General features: G+C 43.0%; 1 protein-coding gene across 1 annotated transcript in view; it reads left to right on the forward strand.

Annotated features, from left to right (window-relative positions):
- Positions 1-21,711, forward strand: part of abca4a (ATP-binding cassette, sub-family A (ABC1), member 4a) — a gene marked incomplete at both ends in the record, with an annotated part of 64,809 nt that extends 43,098 nt beyond the window's left edge. Inside the window, 25 exons of the mRNA XM_084049235.1 lie at positions 179-384; positions 595-643; positions 2,307-2,482; positions 3,205-3,329; positions 3,759-3,857; positions 4,131-4,320; positions 5,202-5,296; positions 5,698-5,730; positions 6,178-6,283; positions 6,830-6,904; positions 8,461-8,630; positions 9,046-9,223; positions 9,862-9,977; positions 10,538-10,685; positions 11,152-11,275; positions 11,833-11,962; positions 12,523-12,643; positions 13,588-13,650; positions 16,434-16,540; positions 17,368-17,509; positions 17,723-17,857; positions 18,898-19,001; positions 19,555-19,647; positions 20,316-20,565; positions 21,604-21,711. Of these exons, the coding sequence (XP_083905361.1) occupies positions 179-384; positions 595-643; positions 2,307-2,482; positions 3,205-3,329; positions 3,759-3,857; positions 4,131-4,320; positions 5,202-5,296; positions 5,698-5,730; positions 6,178-6,283; positions 6,830-6,904; positions 8,461-8,630; positions 9,046-9,223; positions 9,862-9,977; positions 10,538-10,685; positions 11,152-11,275; positions 11,833-11,962; positions 12,523-12,643; positions 13,588-13,650; positions 16,434-16,540; positions 17,368-17,509; positions 17,723-17,857; positions 18,898-19,001; positions 19,555-19,647; positions 20,316-20,565; positions 21,604-21,711 (3,143 nt within the window). The remainder of the gene's footprint in view (positions 1-178; positions 385-594; positions 644-2,306; positions 2,483-3,204; positions 3,330-3,758; positions 3,858-4,130; positions 4,321-5,201; positions 5,297-5,697; positions 5,731-6,177; positions 6,284-6,829; positions 6,905-8,460; positions 8,631-9,045; positions 9,224-9,861; positions 9,978-10,537; positions 10,686-11,151; positions 11,276-11,832; positions 11,963-12,522; positions 12,644-13,587; positions 13,651-16,433; positions 16,541-17,367; positions 17,510-17,722; positions 17,858-18,897; positions 19,002-19,554; positions 19,648-20,315; positions 20,566-21,603) is intronic.
- Positions 21,712-22,144: the final 433 nt, after the last annotated feature.

The raw sequence follows: 22,144 nt of genomic DNA on the forward strand, positions 1-22,144 counted from the left end.
GATAGTGTTTTATTCCATTTTAACTTTTTCCTTAACATGAAAAAGTCTGAGAACTATTGGTATAAAGTATTTAAAATGGAAATACTCAAGTAAATTAAAACTACCTCAAGTAAATCAAGTACTTGAGTAAATAAATGTACTTTATGTTATTTCCACCACGACCTTGTTTGTTTTCCAGGGAACGTGGAGCGCATCACGGCTCTGATCCACCACCACGTGCCAGAGGCCCGGCTCATCGAGGCCATCGGCCAGGAGCTGACCTTCCTGCTGGCCAGCCGTGGCTTCGAGCCCCGGGCCTACGCCAGCCTGTTCAGGGAGCTGGAGGAGACGCTGGCCGACATTGGCCTCAGCAGCTTTGGCGTGTCGGACACCTCGCTTGAGGAGGTAAGAGGGGAGTGTGGGGCGGGGCTGCCAATCGCTGTGATCCGCCGTAATCTGAAGACTCAGACTCCACCTTCAGCCCTTAGCACTTCATACATCTTCAATGAGCTCACATTTATTTGGCTTAGTTTTAGTTTAGTTTTGCTGTGTTCATTAAATTAAATTAAAAGTGACATTGCATCCTTTAAAAAGGAATTTCCTTCTCTTTCGTAGATTTTCCTAAAAGTTACTGCCGACCGGGAAATAAACAAAGGTTCACCAGGTAAGGAGAAAAAAAAAAAAATCCTGGTCCTGTATGTATGATTTATGCTCTGTTGTACTGTACATCGGTGGTGCACACTGACAATAACAGATCTTCAAGCTCATAACTCATCTCGGAGGCGATGCGTTGTGAGCTCGTAGATCTGCTATTGTCGGAGTGTGACATCACAAATCAGACTTTATCCTCCTAGTGCGTGGACCTTCACTATGTGTTAAAATCTGTCTCAGGACCTGTGTGTGGACATGTCGACCCCTATCCTGACCTCTCCCTCTTCTGCACTCTCTCTCCACTCTTTTAAACAACATAATCAAATAGAACCACGTTGTGTATTAGATTGTGTCTTTTAATGATTCAATGTGCTCTTGTGGTGTTGTTGTGTTATATTTGCTGTATCCCTCGTTGTCCTGTGTTGTCCCTCTTTAATCGTATGTGACTGTGTTCATGTTGTGTGTTGCTTTTCTTCCCTGAACCGTACTCTCAGACCAGAGACTGCTGAATCAGATCTCTCGGGTCAGTTTCAACCGGGTGGCAGTTGCAACAGGTGATAACGTCTGGCTGGGAACAGACCATAGCTGTGGAACATCTCTGTTGTCGCAATAAAAGATGAAAAAAAGATGATACAAAATTTGTTTTTTGTGATGCCATTATGACCCTTTGGTCCTTGATACCTGTGAAAGCATCCGTTGAGTATTTAGCATACAAGCACAGTATGCTACTGCATGAGCATCTGTGAGTAAACAAGCAATTTGTTCATCATTTTGTTCAAAACTGTGCCTGTATCAGAATTTCTTATTTTCTTGTCTGACAACAGCGATATACAGGAAGCTTTTGTCTTGAGCCCTTTGACTAGTTCAAATTGAACAACTCTAAGGTTTGAAGAATACATTTTGTTGAATATCAGTTTGACCGGCAGAAGAGGCTGAATTGCGCAGCTTAACGCTAGAAGAGAAAGGCTAGCATACGCACAGCGCTTTATGAGCACAAAGAAGATCTCCTATTCCTGCCTGGCTGGCTGGCTGGCTTTCTTAGGTCTAGAGCAGTGGTTCTCAAAGTGTGGGTCCAGGGACACTCAGGGTTCCTTTAGGGCAGTGGTTCTCAAACAGTGGTCCGGGGACCACCAGTGGTCCTTGACGGGGTTCCAGGTGGTCCCCGGCTAAATGATGGAGAGTTGGTAACCAAATGGACCCTTATAAATGTTTAACTCTTGAGAGCGTAAAATTAAACCAAATGTAGTTTCATTTTACTCTCTCAAAAGTTAAAATATTGTTAAACATCTGCATTGCTTAATTAAATAATTGTTATATTGATCAATACAGCATGGAATTGTGGACAAAATCGTATCCAACGATAACAAATTATTTGGGTGAAAGAGTCTAAATCTCATCAAATGGTGGTCCGTGGCTCAAATACCAAATAAATAATAGACCTTGATATGAAAAGGGTTGAAAACCACTGCTTTAGGGGGTTCCAAATGGACCCTTACTGGTCTACGACTCTGACAGTGAACACGTGGAACCAAATGGATCAAATGGGTCCATTTTTACACTCTCAGAGTTATGGCGGTCCTTCCTTGAAAAAAAAGGTCGAGAGACTCTGACAACGTGCGGCTCTCCGTTCCTTTCCGTTCCGTTCCATGACCGTGTCCACCATGCTGTGTTTGCAGAGACAGCCGGGGTCTCTCAGCCCAACGGACAGGGGCCTTGTGATCCGCCGGCAGACAGTGCAGGCCGGGGGTCGTACCAGGTCAGAGGGCTGCCTCTGATCATCAAACAGTTCTTCGCTCTGATGATCAAGAGGTTCCATCATGCCACACGCTCACACAAAGACTTCTTTGCCCAGGTAAGTGTTTAAAAGCCCTGAGAGGAAGATAAGAGAGGTATGTGGCTGGATGGATGGATGTATATGGGCTTGGTTGTTTGGTTTTCCAGACCACCCTGAAACTCATTCACACACATTTTTCACTCTAGCCCTTTGCCAGTGGTGTAAGAAGTACTCACATTTCTTACTTAAGTTAAAGTATCAATGCCACAATGTAGAAATACTCTGTTACAACAAGTAAAAGTCCCACATTCAAAATTAAAAGTATTAGCATCAAAATATACTTACAGTACCAAAAGTAAAAGCATGCATTACGCAGAATGTCCCTATTCACAAGTTTTCAAATGTATAAAAATCTTTAGAAAATAGCAGATCTACAAGCTTAAAACGCGTCCCATGGGGACGCGTTGTGAGCTTGGAGATCAGCTATTTTCAAATAGCTGAAGTATGTACTGTATACAGGACTGAAGTGGTATGTTTTGTAATAATATTAAAAATCTACAAAGTAACTAACTAATGTTTTCAAATAAGTGTAGTGGACTGCTACTTTTGATGCTTTTGTGTCACACTGTAGTATGATCACGTAGGGCGTTAATTTACGAAAAAACACAAAAAGTAAAGCATTTGGCGATAATAGGTTTTCTACGATATAAAACGAAGCAAACTTGATTTGAAACTTGAGCTCTATGCATTACAGTTCACATCAGGGTTTACTTTCAACCTTTTCTCTCTGTTTCTGCTAGATTGTGTTGCCGGCCACCTTCGTGTTTCTGGCCCTGACGTTCACTCTGATCATACCCCCTTTTGGAGAGTATCCCAGCCTGACCCTCACCCCCTGGATGTACGGTCGACAGTTCACCTTCTTCAGGTAGGTTCTGGACCATATATACCTGCCTGGCTCGATTCCACTGCCATAATAGAATATTCAGAACACAATACACACTTAAATTGAGTCTTAAATCAGTAATTCTCAAACTTTCTCATCTGAAAATATTTGGTGCCAGGGACCCCATACAAGATTTGTGTTGTTAAAATGTTTCAAACATTTTCTTACAAGATTCTTTGGGAAATATCAGATCTACAAGCTTACAACGCATCATTTTGCGATCCGTTGTGAGCTTGTACATCAGCTATTTTCAAATATCCGGTAAAGTAGTTCAATTGATTTTGCTTTAACTCCTATATGTAGAACATCAGCAACATAGGTTTAGAATGATCATCATTACATTTTCAGTCATGAGATTAAATTCAGCTTTATTCCATGAATTAGTACTATTGCTGTCTTCTCTGTTTGCAGTAATGAGCGTCCGTCAGATCCGCGGATGAGATATTTCGGAGAGGTGTTGCTGGACAAGCCCGGCTTTGGGGCTCGCTGCATGGCGGGAGAACCACTACAGTGAGTAAATGAAGCAGAAAAAAACACCTAACAAGTTTCTTTAATCATTTTTTTCAGAACTGCATCCCTCCATGTAACAGATGGGGGCATTGGGGCATGCCTGCAATTGTACACACATTTCAGAGGTGTTTCATTCCAATAGGAGATAACTTTATCTTCTTTTGTTTGAGCATGTTTTATTTATATATGCACGTTTTCCGACTGCGACAATATCCAGGAATTGTGTCAGGTTCGATGGATCTCTTCTTGTCTCCCCCCACCTGTTGCCTGCAGAGACTTTCCCTGCAACAACATCACCACCGAGTGGGAGATGCCCCTGGTGAACCCCACCCTGATAGAGATGCTGGAGGGTCCGCGGTGGAGCCAGCTCAACCCCTCTCCACCCTGCCAGTGCAGCACGCGCTGGAAGCTCACCATGCTGCCCGTCTGCCCCGAGGGGGCCGGGGGGCTGCCGCCTCCACAGGTGGGTGGGCTATATGGCAGTGGTTCTCAAACAGTTCGTCCGGGGACCACCAATGGTCCTTGAGGGGGTTCCAGGTAGTCCCCAGCTAAATGATGTAGAGTTGGTTAATGGACCCTTATTAGATCTTTAACTCTTGAGAGTGCAAAATGAAACCAAATGGACCCTTACGGGTCCATTTGGTTTCATTTTACGCTCTGAAGAGTTCAATTATTGTTAAACATCTGACTGCATTACTTAATTTACAAGAAGTCTACTCAATTATAGAATGTAGAAGAGTTGTTATTTTGATCAACGTTTGCCTGTTTTCTCTTCTATGATACCACATCAATACTGCATGGAATTGTGGACAAAATTTTATCCAACAACGACCCAAGTTTTGGGTCTGAGAGGCTAAATCTCATCAAATGGTGGTCCGTCGCTCAAATGCTGAATAAATAATGGCCTTGATATGAAAAGGCTTGAAAACCACGGAAACGCAGATTGTAAAAACACACACACTCACACACACGACACAGGTAGTGCATACCTGGGTGTGCGGGGGCAGAAATGCAGAAATGACTGAACCCTCCCACGCACACACACAGGCACACACTCACACTCGCTCACACTCCTTCACACTGTAACATGCATAGGATGTGAACCTTTTCTGGGCACGATGTGATAATAAGCAAACATTCTGCGAAAATGGATGAACATTCAGCGAAAATAGGTGAATATTCAGCAAAAATAGCAGCTCTTCAAGCTCGCAAAACGTCACGTTGTGAGCTTGTGGGTCTGCTATTTTCTGCAATTTCACAAACGATGAATGAATAGGGTTTATGACTTTTAAGTGGTTAATTAACAGCCCAATGCGATATTCCTGGTTCTTTCTGTGCATCCAGAGGATACAAACCACAGGAGACGTTCTGTTGGATCTGACTGGCAGGAACATCTCTGACTACCTGGTGAAGACCTACCCCAGCCTCATCAAAACCAGGTATCCACTGGACACACTGGTATACTACTCTATTCAGTTCAGTGATCCAACTAGTCAATTTAATCTATTATAAAAAAAACATAATCGTTAATCGATCATTAAATACAATAATCGATCAATATTCGGGCGCTTGTTGATAGCAGATCAACAAGCGCCCGAATATTGATTGATTGTTGATTGATCGCTTGTTGATAGCAGATCAACAAGCTCACAACGTAGATCTGGTATTTTTGATTATTCATTTATTAGGTTAATCGAAAAAGTAATCGATAGAATAATCACTGTGGAAATAATCGATAGAATAATCACTGTGAAAATAATCGATAGAATAATCACTGTGGAAATAATCGATAGTCGCGGCCCTATTCTCAATCTTTTAACTGTGCAACCTCTTTTTACAGCTTGAAGAGCAAGTATTGGGTGAACGAACAAAGGTAATTTCAGCTTCAATATTGACTTGATTCACCATCGGACTGCATTAAGATTCAAACACAAGTTGTCATTTGACACTGTTGTTGTTTAAAACATTAATTATACAACATTCTGTAAATGTCCCACTATTAGCCAACTGGCTAGTTCTCAACTGCAGTCCCTGGCCAAGATGAAAAAGCACATTATAAAGCATTTGTACGAAAATATTCAATATTTTTGCACTAGTTTAAAATGTGTCTTTCCTTGTGAAGTTCATTGAGTTTGAGACAAGTAGATCCTGTAGAACTAGACATTGTTTGAATCCATGGTATACGTGTTGAGTTTATACTTAATATTTATACTTCCACATATGCCGGAGTCACCCGCCCAAAATGGCTATTTTGGGCGGGAGACACCGGCATACAACGGAGTCTAAATTAATCATAAGTGTGACATCATTTCATGTGCAGGTATGGAGGGATATCGGTTGGAGGACAGCTTCCTGTGTTGGAGATAAAGCCCAAGACCATCCAGGATATAGCTGGACAACTGGGACAACTCCTCAACGTCACTGGGGTATGACTGGAGCATCCCTTTCTCACTGTGTGTGTGTGTGTGTGTGTGTGTGTGTGTGTGTGTGTGTGTGTGTGTGTGTGTGTGTGTGTGTGTGTGTGTGTGTGCGCGCGCGTGTGTGTGCATGTGTTGTTGACATCGGTCACCTTTGGGTACAGATGGTGGATTTGAAACCAGTTGATTGGAGTCAGCATGTCAAATTGGGGATAATTTGCCTTTTCCCCCAATTAGATTTTACTTAAGCTTCATGAGGTTGGGGTTAGGTTTAGGCTAAGGAGATAAAGTATGTGATTAATGTAAGTCAATGCAATGTCGCAAAACAGTCGTTTGTGTGTGCGCGTGCATGCGTGCATGTGTTTGTAAAATTGATCTAATATAAACAACAGTGACCAAATATATTTCCAGGGTTCCAAATACAGTATGTTGTTTGCATATATTTGTTGTATACTGTATGTCTGTATTCTTGACTGTTTGTTTGTAACTACAACATAGGATTTGCCTGTGCCTTGCTTACCTTAACGGAGTGAAAATGTGGCTTGTTGTTTACAGGGCAAGTACTGCAAACAAACTCTAAAGGACCTGGGGATGTTCCTCCGGTACATGGAGACTGAGAACAATGTCAAGGCAAGTTAAATAGATCTTGATTGCCCTGTGTACCTTATACTAGAGCAGCAACTATCTTCATTACTCTCCGCAGGAGAGTATTGTTTTCACTTTCAAAATATGACACACCGATTGGTCAAGCCTCACGTGACACGTGACAATACGGTGAAATACTGTATAAATACATGGCATCACTTTGACAGTGTCTGTGCCACTGTCAAAGTGAGGTAAGACAGGAACCATCACGAAATGGCTGCATGGCTGATACATAATTGGCAGATAGGACAGATAGGACACTTATATAGACAGGAGGGATATGACACTTACACAGACGGATAGGACACTTACAGTACACAGACAGGACGGATAGGACACTTATACAGACAGGACGGATAGGACACTTATACAGACAGGACGGATAGGACACTTATACAGACAGGACGGATAGAACACTTACACAGACAGGACGGATAGGACACTTACATAGACAGGACGGATATGACACTTACACAGACAGGACGGATAGGACACTTACAGTATACAGACAGGACGGATAGGACACTTACAGCATACAGACAGGACGGATAGGACACTTATACAGACACGAGGGATAGGACACTTACACAGACAGGAGGGATAGGACACTTACATAGACAGGACGGATAGGACACTTATACAGACAAGACGGATAGGACACTTATACAGACGGATAGGACACTTATACAGACAGGACGGATCGGACACTTATACAGACAGGATGGATAGGACAGTTAGAACATAAGAATTAGAACATTCCCAACATTCCCAGCACAAGTCTGGTAAGAGTGAGGTAAGACAGGAACAATCACGAAATGGTTGAGAAATGGCGGATACTGTAACAATTGGATAGGACACTTACACAGACAGGACGGATAGGACACTTACACAGACAGGACGGATAGGACACTTACATAGACAGGACGGATAGGACACTTATACAGACAGGAGGGATAGGACACTTATACAGACAGGACGGATAGGACACTTATACAGATAGAACATTCCCAACATTCCCAACAGCGGAGAGTTGTGCTCCGAGGAGCACTTTTTCTAGTTATTTATATTATTATTAATATTATTATATAATAGTAATTACTATTAGTGTTATTTTTCATTTATTCTTTACCAGACACATTTTATAAATGCTCATTGTAAGTTCTGAGGAAGTTCTGAGCTTGTATTCTGAGAACCCCCCCCCCCCCACCCACACACACACACACACACACACACACACACACACACACACACACACACAAAAAAAAAAACATAATCACTAAACTGGTTACTTGTATTTGATACATTTTGTATCAAATATTATTTGATTATTTGATGAATTGCTTTGTTCCACAATGTAACACCATGATACAGTTTCACAAACTGTATTTTCCATTATACTGATCTCAAACAAATATCTGTATTCTGTTACCATCATTTCTCTTCCTTTTTCTCTTCACATTAAGATTAGTAGTCAGAGAGAGTGCCATCATGATGTGTTCTGCTGCTACATCTTCATTATGATTGTGTATGCTGTGATGCAGGTGTGGTACAACAACAAGGGCTGGCATGCCATGGTGTCCTTCATGAACGTGGCCAACAATGCCATCCTGCGCGCCCACCTGCCCAAAGACGCCAAGCTGGACGCGTACGGCATCACTGTCATCAACCACCCCCTCAACCTCACCAAGGAGCAGCTCTCTGACATCACTGTGTGAGTGACCAATGAGAAACACACTCAGATAGATCACTGTGTGAGTGACCAATGAGAAACACACTCAGATAGATCACTGTGTGATTGACCAATGAGGGACAGTGTTAGATATATCATTGTGTGATTGACCAATTAGGGACACACAGTCAAATAGATCACTGTGTGAGTAGCCTGAAAGAGCGAGCCCTATCAACGGTCTTGAAGGGCGGATCCAAACCCAGGCGGTTGGATTCCAGCGCCGCTTCCTATTGCTTCACCAATCTATGTCCCCACCTAAAAAAAGGCATGGGTTTCCGAGGCTACTGTGTGAGTGACCAATGAGAGACACAGCAGATACAGATAGTGCTCAGCTGTTTTGTGTATTTGGGGAGAAGATGCATTTTAGTTTTGATTGTCTGTCCCTCCCTCTCCGCAGGCTGAGCACCTCAGTGGACGCAGCGTTGGCCATCTGCGTCATCTTCGCCATGTCCTTTGTCCCCGCCAGCTTTGTCCTCTATCTGATCCAGGAGAGGGTCACCCAGGCCAAGCACCTGCAGTTTGTCAGCGGGGTCAGCCCCCTCATCTACTGGCTGGCCAACTATATCTGGGACACGGTACGCACCATACCACTTCCTGTTCTGAGCTGTACTGTAGGTGTGGCACTGGCCCACTCTAGATCTGTTTTGTAAACATGTAAGGGTCAAGGACAAGCACCACAGCTTCCCCCCCGCCCTTTTTGTTAACATAAAATGCTGCAAATACATGCTTCTGTCTGACGATAATAATGGGTTTTATCTGTGACCTACAGTACACGTTTGTGTGACTTTTGCTGCGTTCACAGTAGCAGTGACAAAGAGACAGAGTACAAGCTATTTTCAATGGAAGCCAGCGACATGAAGCTACTAAGTGACACTCGACACATGTCGCTGTGTGATGGTCGTCACGCTCTATAAAATGAAATAAATAATGCAATTTATTAAAAAATAATAAAACATGAAAAAGTTAAGATGGTTTCAGCTTTTTCCAGCGCTCTAATGATGTGGTGAAGCATCTAACAATCATATGTTTTTGTTTCACCACTTTCACTCCCAATTCTCTCGCTCATTCTGGCTGTTAACCAGTTCCCTGTGCTCTTTAATCCTACACTTTTCATATACAGTGACACGGAAGATGTCCTCGCTTGGCCGCTTTATAGCTTTTGTCATAGCTTTTTTTGCCACCAGTGTGAACAAAACATGTGTCCTCTTTCCAGATGAATTACTCCGTCAGTGCTGCCATGGTGGTGTGTATCTTCATGGCTTTCGATAAGAAGTGCTACACCTCGCCAACCAACCTCCAACCCCTTGTCTCACTGCTTGTGCTTTATGGGTAGGATGTCTTCCACTTTTCTATATCAAAACCTGTCTGATGGTGAAAGCAAAGAAAGCTAGCATACTTAGCATTCATCTTGTTAGGACTTTACACAACTTATACTATGTCCCCATGTGATGTAGATAGTCACAATAGACCATTTAAGCCCTATAATTTCTTGTACCGTACAACAAATTGCGAAATAGCCAATCTCCAAGCTCACAACGTGTCACATTGCGACACGTTGTGAGCTTGTAGATATTTTGTCTAATAATTATATTTTGTGAAAATCTTTGAACATTTTCGCTATAATGACATTGTACTGTTGTCCGAATGCGACCCGTTGTGAGCTTGTAGATCAGCTATTTTTAAATAGGTCTTAAGTGGTTAAAATAACTATTGTACACCACTACACCCTCTACAGATTTACTTGTAATAGCAGCTTGAATGATATTAATACCATTTTATGATTACAAAATAAAAAACCTAGATGAGTGTTGTATTATTTATATAGAAATCCATGTGCATGTGTGCTAATGCATGTGGTCGTGGGTGTGTTTGTTTGGTGTGTGTTCCAGGTGGGCGGTGATTCCCATGATGTACCCCATGTCCTACATGTTCAGCGTCCCCAGCACGGCCTACGTCTCTCTGTCCTGCATCAACCTCTTCATCGGCATCAACAGCAGTGCCATCACCTTCATTCTGGACCTGTTTGAGAGCACAACAGTAAGACCGTGTAAACCTCACTGGAAGGAGAAAACACAAACTATAGCAACCTCTCACACGCCTAATATACACCCATTTATTCAGGAGTCAGTCAGGACTTTGTTGGTTTTGAAGCTCCATTCTCTGTGAAGACATGCATATATCATATGCATGTCTTGTCGTTGATACAAAACACTGTACCATGGTGGGGTGTACTGTAGTATTCCTTTAAGTGCTCACATATTATTCACACTGGCAAACTGGCTCATTATTGGATACTTTATTAGTCAGAAATGTAAACAGCATGTGCTACAGTAAGACATTAAGGCTAAAAGTAACACAAAACAGTCCAGGGAACTTGTTTCCATTGTGGTCCTATGTATTGAATTCATCAACATCAATTCATCAACATCAAATCGGGAGAGCTGCTGTCTATCCTCAGGTCTCCTCTTAACACTGCACTGTGTGTGTTGCATCTCTCCTACAGGCTCTGTACAAATTCAATCAGCTTCTAAAGGCCTTCCTGCACGTCTTCCCCCATTACTGTCTGGGCCGAGGCCTCATCGATATGGCCATGAACCAGGCTGTGAGTGAAGTCTACGCCCGCTTCGGTGGGTATACAGAACACATGCACACACACACACACACACACACACACACACACACACACACACACACACACACACACACACACACACACACACACACACACACACACGAACGCGCACAGATATGCTTTCAAAAGGTGTGTGGTAAATAATGCTCGACCACTTCTATTACTACTTCAGTAATAATACTTCAGTTGGTGTCCCTATACATGTATATTATCGTTGCTTTCGGGCAGAAACTCTCCATATTTTAACTTTTTGTGTTTTTCCGTAAATTAACACCCTACTTGGTCATACTACAGCGTCACACGAAGGCATCAAAAGTAGCAGATCTACAAGCTTGAAATGCGGTGCAAAGCGACGCGTTTTGAGCTTGTCGATCTGCTACTTTTGTCATTTTTGAATTTGAATCCTGAAAAGAAACTGTTTTGTGTGTGTGTGTGTGTGTGTGTGTGTGTGTGTGTGTGTGTGTGTGTGTGTGTGTGTGTGTGTGTGTGTGTGTGTGTGTGTGTGTGTGTGTGTGTGTGTGTGTGTGTGTGTGTTTGGGTGTGTGCTTACAGGTGAGGACTACAGCCCAGACCCATACAGCTGGGACTACCTGGGGAAAAAGCTCTTCTGCCTGACTATCCAGGGCTACGTCTATTACATCTTCACCATCCTGATTCAGTACCGCTTCTTCCTGGACGTATGGTAAAATGTTGCCTTGCCTTGATGGGGGGACTTACATTTTCAGTACCGTCTTACTTGCCACTGGGCTTACATCAGAACGGTGGAAAGAGAGAGTGGTGACAACGGGAGTCCAAAATACTCGCATAATTCATTCAGATGTGATGATAATATATCAGTACACTCTTTAAACGTCTTGCCTTTTAGAAGTGCATCACAAACAATCTATTCTGCTGCAACTGTACGTGCTGCTAGTATTTACTGCTAACCTCCGATGACTGTTGACTCCACAATCCAAACATATCTGTAAGAACAGTCCATTGGAGGGCATGGGGTTCTCGCCAATCCCTCTTTCCATCACCGTGGGGCTACATATGTTTTGTTTCTCTGTGCAAAACCCAAAAGTCTTGATGTTCCAAATGATGCTCTTTTCATACAATATTTTTTACTCAAATTAAACACTCATATCCATCTTGCAAAGTGCAAACATGTTAAGCAGATTGGCCCTAATACTGCCACACCCCCCAAATTCATTTAGGTGGTTGATTAGTTTACTGATCGTTTCATTAATGGTCCTCTGACAGGATACCAGAGGTACCGAAGCCTGAGATCATGGAAGAAGACGAGGATGTTTCTGAGGAGAGAGAACGTATCTACAGGGGCGGAGACACCACGGACCTCTTACGCATCCACGACCTGTCCAAGGTAAGGAGGTTTTCATTCAAAATGTAATCTATGGTTCCGATTATCTTAGCACTTAAACCCTACAGTATATGGTTGACTGGAGTGCGTCAGGGTTCTACGCTAGTGTCTTTTCTGTTTTCTGTTATTGTGGGGAAAGCTTTTGCTGAAAATAGCTATTTTCTGCAAAAGCTTTCTCCACTATAATTATTTGTGAGGTTAATTCAAAAAAGGACATCAAAAATATAAAAAATGTTAGTTAACCACATTAACCATGGCGGCCCTATTTTGGGTCATTATAGGCAAAAACAATTCAAAATAGTGCGACGTGTTGTGAGCTTGTACGATGCAGTTTAAAACAGGGCTTAAGTAATCAAATCAAATCAAATAAAAAACTGCAACCGTGTCGGTAGTACGGTACTGGATAAATAGTGAGAATGTTTCAATTGTGTTGACAAGGTAGGTATAGTATAAGATTATGCTGTGCTGTCTCATAATGTCATCTCATAAATCAGATTGCACTGGAAGTGTAACTCATTTGGAGCTCCTCTGTGATAGTGTATAGGGTGGGCAAACACTTATTTTATTCGATTGAGGTGATCAAAAACAACCACTATTAACTATTATTTTTTGATGTGCATAACACTCTCCCCCAAATAGTCAGAAATTGTGTTACCTTTATCATTCATATAACATTATTGACTTATTCCTTTGTTTTATGACTATGTCTATGCTTGTATTATATTGTATTAATTATCATCTTACAGTGAAAAAAAAAGCAATGGTGGTTTTCACTGGGCGATCATGCCAGCCATGGAAAACGTTCAAGTGATCAAGTATCTTTAAAGGTTGCCCACCGCTGTTGTAGATGATCATTAGCCATGTTGCTAAAAGCTATTCCTGTCTGAGACTCCCACTCACTTTACTCTTCACTTCTCCCTTTCTCCATCTGTGGGTCTGTCGTCCAGACGTACGAAGGGAGTTCTATTCCAGCGGTGGACAGAATCTGTGTTGGGGTGTCCCCTGGAGAGGTAGGTACCATGGGGACAGTACCTCTAGAACAGGGGTGGGCAACTTTGTAGATGGTGAGGGCCACAAAATTTCCTCAATCACTCTGGGGGGCCGCATTGTTTATCGGCAGGGGGGCCGCATTGTTTATCGGCAGGGACCCCCCCCCCCCTTGACAAAACCCCTCCCGTTGGCAAAACGGTCCGGGGGCGGCGCGCCGGTTCGGACCAAAATGCCAGGGCTGGATTTTGGTCTCAGCCGCCCGTTTATCGGCACTCTCGCCAGTAGTACCCCATTACTCAAAAAGCGCATAATAGTCACATATGTGATAAATAAGGGATATTAACTATTATTATTTGTTATAACTTTGTTTTTATTTAGCATTTAGTAGGCCTCTCCCCGACTAAGGATTTGTTTAGTCGAATCTAATTGGCGACTAATTGCCAATAGTCGACTGGCAGTCGACTAATGCAAAAAAAAAAAGAAAACTTTTTTTTTTTTTGGGCCAAAATACATTTTATTTCAAAGGGCCAAGTCTACACAGTTTGTTTTGTGTCTCCAGCAGAGTTTCTAGTGTCTCTATCGCTCTCTGGAAGAGGTTGCACATGAACTCTGCAGCCGCACTGAGGCGCTCCAACACAAACAATACCAATACAAAGACGAGGAATAAGAAGAATAAAGTAGAAGTTACGTGTGGTTGCAGGTGTAGACTTGGCCAAAAAACAATTTAAAACATTTTTGGCCCAAAAAAAAAAAAAAAAAAAAAAGTTTTTTTTTTTTTTTTGGCCTGGGGCCGCATTGAGTGACGGTGCGGGCCACATGCGGCCCGCGGGCCGCCAGTTGCCCATCCCTGCTCTAGAAACATCTGTGTAGGGGGGTGTCCCCTGGAGAGGTACAGTAGGTACCATGGACAGTACCTCTAGAAACATCTGGGTAGGGGTGTCGCCTGGAGAGGTAGGTACCATGGACAGTACCTCTAGATACCATGGACAGTACCAAGGGCCCAGCTTCCTGCTTTGAAATTGAATCGAATAAGGAAGAGAGTTCAAGTGACTGTTCATATGAATGGCCTGTAGTTTCGCTGTTTTACCCCTGCTGGTGTCAGAAATAATTTATCTCAATGCAAGCGGATGGGTTTTTGACAAACTTTAGACTTGATTTTCTTACCTTAATAAACATTGTCTGTCATAAATACTATATGCTTCCAGTCACTAGTTTACTAGTCACTAGTCTCCTTTCAATCATCATGATATCAGGGTCCCCACGGTCATGAAATTCCTGGAAATATTTTGAAATTAAAAAAATAATAATCCAGTACTGGAAAAGTTTTGGAATTGATCAAACTTCATCAAAGGTCCTGGAATTTATCAAGGGTCCTGGAAAAATATTTGGCTATGCATTGTTTTTGGCTATTGATTTGTTTTAATACAAAACCTTTTCATAAACATGTATAACATTACACGAAATATGTAACATAAGTAGTTTTTCGCCGAACAGGCTGTGTAACACCCCATCCGCACTGCCAGCGATGCGACGTGACGCGACGCGAGCGGGCGATGAAATCTCATTAAAATACATGTTTTTGAATGAGACCGTCCTGACCTACCGCAAGTGACAACGAAACGTGCAACGACGTCGTCCACCGCTCCTATTTTTGCTCGCAGGCTCTATTTCAGCGAGGTTTCGCGGCTGTGCCCACCCCCAAACACTTTTTATTGTTTTTTATTTATTTATTTTGCTACACTGCTTATCTTTGGGCATTGTACATAGGAGTAAGAGACACATTATTGCGCTGAATGATTGTTATATAGGCCTGGAAATTGGGCTAAATATTCTGGAAAAGTTTTGGAAATTCATTGCTAAAAATGTGTGGGGACCCTGTGATATGCGTTTTGGTAAATTATGGTCCCATTTATTTTAAAATTGACGATAAAGTAGGCTATGCTCTAGGAGGGGCGGGATGATTTGATTGACACGCTACACAACCAATAGCATTCATTCCCCGCCCCCGCTCTTGATTGACAAGCTACCCAACCAATAATGGTCTGGTTGCATTCTGCAGGATATGACGCGATATGATGCGATATTGAAAGATGGCGGATTTGAAATTCCTGAACAATCGGCTTCATTTACGTAGTCTGTAGAAACCAATGGCGTAGCTTCGTCCATTCTTTTTGAGTGGTGCCAACCACTCCTATACATGACTTTGTCCGTGTGTCCGTATGTATGTATGTATGTCTGTCCAATAAACAAACATTGATGACAACATCAATACGGGTCTCATCAAAGGCACCACTCTCTGCACACAGGGTGTGATTTTTTACAGTCTATGGACAGTACACAGAGGTGTTTCAGTGTGTGCGGGACTCATTTGTAGGTATAGATACAGGTATAGATCCTGCTCTATACCTGACTTTGTCCGTGTTCACCGTCAACGTTCTGATTGGTCAGACCCGTCAACGTTCTGATTGGTCAGACCCGTCAACGTTCTGATTGGTCAGACCCGTCAACGTTCTGATTGGTCAGACCCGTCAACAAAGTCATTGGTCAAGCTTCACGTGACACATGGTTATAAACACATTATAAACACATATCGATGACAAAATGTATCAAAGGCGCCGCTACCTTCACACAGGGTGTGATTTTTACTTTTTTGGGGGGCTTTGGATTTCCTGCACCACAGAAGAGAGAAGTAGTTTGGTGTGTGTGTGTTTTTCCTCAACTTTCCATGTGGGGAGGGTCCATGGCATGGAAAGGTTTGGGAACACCAGATCTATAATTGCGTCTCTATTATCCGCTCTAACAGTGCTTTGGTCTGCTTGGAGTGAACGGAGCAGGGAAGACCACCACCTTCAAAATGCTGACGGGCGACATCGACGTCACCTCGGGAGGGGCCTCGGTCGCCGGACACAAGTAGGTCATTTTACTGAATGTATTTGTACGCCACCCTGACCAACACAAAGCTTACAATCACAATGGCTTTAATCACTTTAGAGACCCAGACTTGAGTTACAACTGAGCTTGAGCTTGTAGATCGGCTATTTTTGCCGAATGTTCCCCCCCCAGAATAGACCTGCTGGGGTTCAAGTGCTTATTTACAAAGTGCATTCATTGTGTAGAAATGACTTTTGATGACCTTGGTGCAGTAATGTACAGACAGACTGTCACAGTCTAGATAGAGAAATGCCTCAATATGGGACAGATCTCGCATATCATTGCTGTGGGGCAGAAAACCTTGCACTGTACAGTATCTCCATATGCGTACATGTATTTATTTATTCATATGTGGTGCGGATTAGCCAACACCAACTCGGGACTCCAATTCAGGATTCCAGTAGCATTGATTCTCATAAATAGCATTGCTTTCACATAGATCAATGCTAATGGTCAGCCTTTATGTCTCTGTGGGTTTTACAAACGTTTAACCAATGAAAAGTAATGAGAGCTTGTTGTGACAGAGTGAATAATACGTACATTTGGATCCATTGGAACACAGTTTTCTTTAAAATGTTCTGAAAAGTAACAGTTTTGGACATACAAGGTCCCCCCCCCCCTGACAGCAACGACATACTGTAATGCAAAGAGATCCATACAGTAGTGTGAACAGCAGAGCATACACATTATTATTCAACCTACTATATCGTTGCAATTAATATTCTATGCAGTTATAGCTGTCAGCCATTTGGAATCACATCAGAGGCGGTGCTCTCTCTTTGTTCTTGTGTTTTTTCCCTTGGCAGTGTTCTGACCAACATCCTGGACGTGCATCAGAACATGGGCTACTGTCCCCAGTTTGATGCCATAGACGAGCTGCTCACCGGCAGGGAACACCTGCACCTCTACGCCCGCCTCCGGGGGGTGCCAGAGTCCGAGATCAGCAGGGTACGGTCGGCCTAGAATGCCACACAATGAGCAGCATTTAACATTTTAACGATGACTTAGTGCAGTCGGTGGTTCTAAACCGTCTTCATTTCAAGGACCCCCCAGTTTGCTATGCATTAGACCAGTGATTCTCAACCTTTTCAGCCTGTGACCTCCCAAAATAATCATATTTGAACTGGGAACCCCCATCCTGATAAGCACTTGTGTCCTCAGGTCGCCGACTGGGCCATCCAGAAGCTAGGAATGAGCGAGTTTGCGGCTCACACCGCTGGGACCTACAGCGGAGGGAACCGGAGGAAGCTGTCCACAGCCATCGCCATGATAGGTTGTCCTGCTCTAGTCCTGCTGGTGAGGCCAATGCTAGCTCAATTTTTGTCACAGAATCAAATGTTTTATGGTTATGATTCACCACCCTGCTGAAAAAAAAAACAGCTTAAGATGGTTGCTGGTTTTAGCTGGTTCTATTGGTCTTAGGCTGGTTTAGCTGGTTTACCAGGCTGAACAAACTGGGCAGGCTGGTCTTGCTGGTTTGTCGGTATAGTTGATCAGTTGGTCACCCTGTCAGGCTAAGCTGAATTCTGCTGGTCACGCTGGTCGGCCAGCTGGCGGCTGGAATGACCAGCAAAGCCAAACTGGTAAGCTGGGCCTTGCTGGCCAGTCCAAAAGAACACTTCAAACGCACTAGAAGACGATACTTATAGACCGCTACGCCAGCGGTCCGGGCGGTAACTTTTTGTAATGTTAACATAAACAAACTTCAAAGGTACTAAGTCATTGACTGAGTAATGGTGTAGTAATACTCAGTCTTTCAGCAGAGAGTTTCCATTGTCAAATCCCAGGCCAAGGATGCGTAGTTGAACCAAATGCAAGAGTATTTTAAAGTTTTGCCAGCTAAACTACAAAAGATCAACTCAAATGCACTAAAAGACAAATACGGGGTTGAACAGGTGAGTTACATAATGCAGCTTTAAATGCTGGAGTATTTAAACTTAACTAACTTAACGCTGACATACAAAAGATCGCTTCAACAATACTAAGAGACCTCTACTGAGTGACTGAGTTATAGTGTACTGGTCTAATGATCTAACTTTCAGCACAGAGGGCGGGTGTTCAAACAGGGGCGGACTGGCCATTTGGCATACCGGGCATACCTGCAGTGGGCCGGTGGGCCACCAACCTTTTAAAAAAATGTATTTTTGCTCCTGCTTTAGGATTATTACGGTCATTTCCGGGTCGCGCGGCCCAATTATTAGTTCCGTTAATGTTTGAGCCCCCCCAATGATTGCCAATGATTTGGGGGCCCATTTGCAATATCCTCACAGCCCACCAGGGGCATGGTTTGTGGGAATGGCTGATTTCCATAGTTGCTGTTGTGTTAACCCTTTCAGGATGAGCCCACCACAGGCATGGACCCCCACTCCAGACGCTTCCTGTGGAACTCCATCATGAGCGTCATCCAGGACAACAGAGCTGTGGTTCTCACCTCTCACAGGTGTGTAGTACTGTGAGCGTGTAGTACTGTGTGTGTGTGTGTGTGTGTGTGTGTGTGTGTGTGTGTGTGTGTGTGTGTGTGTGTGTGTGTGTGTGTGTGTGTGTGTGTGTGTGTGTGCGTGTGTGCGCGCGCGTATGCGTGCGCGTGTGTGTGTGTGGGCACACGCGCGTGTGCGCGTTCTCACCTCTCACAGGCGGGTAGTACTGTGTGTGCTTACTGTCTCCAGTAAGCACACACAGTGTGAGCTTGCAGATCAGCTATATTCAAATAGCCAAAGTATAAAATAGGTTTTAAGTGGTTAATGATAAATAATAGTCCAATAACATATGATATGATTCTGAAATGGGGCATTCTGCATAATGAGTACATTTACTTTTGCTACTTAAGTATTCATGCTAATTCTCTTGTAGTTTGACTTCAGTAAGATTTTCAATGAGGGACTTTTACTCATTGGTACTAATACTGAAGTCCAAAATGTGAGTAATTCTCCCACCACTGATCTGTCCCCAGTGAATGCATATTGTGGTTCTAATCATGTTCTTCTCTCTCACAGTATGGAGGAGTGTGAGGCCTTGTGCACGCGCTTGGCCATCATGGTCAATGGCTCCTTTAAGTGTTTGGGGACCATTCAGCATCTCAAATACAAGTATGTCATTTGAAACCTTTGATGTTGTTGTTGCTGCTGTAAAACAATGTTGTGGAAATGTTACATCATAAGCTGTCGGACCGAAAAGTTCAGTATGTCCCAAACGGTTACTTTTCAGGAAATTGAAAAGAAATGATCTAGTGTAGTTACTATTTAGTCACACGCTCTTGTTAATACTTTTCATTTGTTAAATATTTATAAAAACCCACTGAGATTTAACCACTTTCAACCTGGTATCCCTATTTTAGGCATTTGCATTATAGGTGAATACGTTTGAAAAAGATTTCAAAAGTAGTGAATTTGACGCAATGCAACACATTATGAGCTTGTAGGCTGTTTTTCCACTGTCATGCAACCAAGTATAAAATAGGGCATTAAACATAAAAAGATCAAGTATGGAGATTGATTGCTTGACAGTGACGATATATTAATGTGAAAAAAATAGCATTTGTTGCACAATACGCTCACTGTATCGTTCTCAAATGATTCTGGTTCTTTTAAAAAATCCATTCCTTTAAACAGCAAAGGTCTCAGTATTTAATCCAGTTGCTCTGCTATGTAGATGACCTATATTTTACCTGTTAAATATCGCTGCGTTAAAAATTGTTAGCTGTCGCTGTCAAAAAGAGATTCAATCATGTCTTACCAATACATGTCATTGGTGGCAGGTTTGGCGATGGCTACGTGGTTACCATGAAAATCAGGGCCGCGAAGCGTGGTCGCGCCCCAGACCTCAACCCTACTGAAGCCTTCATGGAGAGCACCTTTCCTGGCTGTATCCAGAGAGAGAAACACTACAACACCCTGCAGTACGGGATCTGCTCCTCGTCCCTAGCCAGGATCTTCCAGATGGTCCTGGCCAACAAGGACAGGCTCAACATCGAGGACTACTCCGTGTCCCAGACCACGCTTGATCAGGTATAAATACTGAAAAGAAACACGTTAAAAACATGAGACATTAGCCGTGAGTCCATATATCAGTGGTTCTCAAACTTTTTCGTGCCAAGGACCTTCAAATTGAATTTAGCCGCGGACCACTCATCTGAAAACGTTTTGTGCGAGGGACCCCCAGAAGAGAAGATTTATGTTAAAGAAATTCAAAATTATTAAAATGTTTCCAAACATTTTTGATATTTTTCACAAATAAAAAAAACAGATGTACAAGCTTGCAACGCTGCACGAGAGAGCTGCTATTTTTGAATAGCCAACATATAAATGTATAAAGTGTGATGCTTCATTAATTACTTTTGCTGGGGACCCCACTTTGAGAACCAATGCCATCAATTGTCAAGCAAATTTAACTTTCTGAACTTCTGAAATGTCACAAAACAAATGATACAATTTATGAATATGTATCAGGCATGTTTCTATCCACTACTGATATGCAAATATTAGGAGTTGGTTCATCGAGATAAGCAGTAGCCAGTAGGTGGTGCTAATTCTACAGTAAGGTGAGATGTACAGTATTAACCGATATTTGAGACCTTTTGGTCTGAAAATAATATTACCACACTGGTTGAGCAGGTGGGCTGGTTCTTTCAATTACATACAATATGTATGGATACTATTCACGAATGACTTGCATTTTTATCAAATGATTTACTGAACCATTGTATTTGAATATTATGGAGCTCTGATCATTTGTTCCTTATGTGTCAGGTTTTGTATCAAGTACTTTGTCCGATATTCCTCATGCCATCTTGTTTGGGCCTTAAGCATTTAAACCCTCTATTCTTCGTGAATTGCAACTGTGCAATTGTGTACTTGGTCTGCTGTTGTTTCCTTCTCCACCAAATGTCGTTGCCAGAAATAGCAGATCTACAAGATTACACCGCGTTGCGTTGTGTTGCGACGCGTTGTGTTCTCCCAAAATATTTGTTTGGGGTTCTTAACATATAACTGGTTAAGAATGAGGCATATGTTTTGTTTATGCCTTTGTGGTTATGTGTCCTTCAGGTGTTTGTGAACTTTGCCAAGCAACAGTCAAGAGAAGACGAAGATATGGTGTTGCACCCAAAAGCTGCCGGGGCGCGGCGAGATGTCAAGGTCGCGCCCCTCAAGTGAGCCTTCCCCCCAAGCAACCTCAGCAGAAGGACAAAACGCCACGATTGATTGCGTTTTCCACAATTCTGGACATGCTTCATTCGGCATGTCACGTTACATGTGGTTAAGCCCAATCCGTGTGGTATTACCCGCCATTTGCAGCGATCTGATGCAATCATCGCCTGTATAATGCCCGGGATTCGAACCCCGGTCTCCTGCGTGGAAAGCCTACATCTGATGATGGCTTTCTACGCAGGAGACCAGGGTTCGAATCCCGGGCTTTACATTGGTGCCGTGACCCGGATCGGGAGACCCAGGTTCGATTGCCGGGCGTTACACCTGCATGGTGCATGGAGGGGCTGCGGAGTGGAGGCTCTGAGCGCGTAGCCACGCACCTACAACGATTTTGTAACTATGCGGATGGGACCCACAGACCGCCTTGCCGTGATTGACT

The sequence above is a fragment of the Gymnoscopelus microlampas genome (genome assembly GCF_963454915.1).
Source record: "Gymnoscopelus microlampas genome assembly, chromosome: 22".
NCBI lineage: Eukaryota > Metazoa > Chordata > Actinopteri > Myctophiformes > Myctophidae > Gymnoscopelus > Gymnoscopelus microlampas.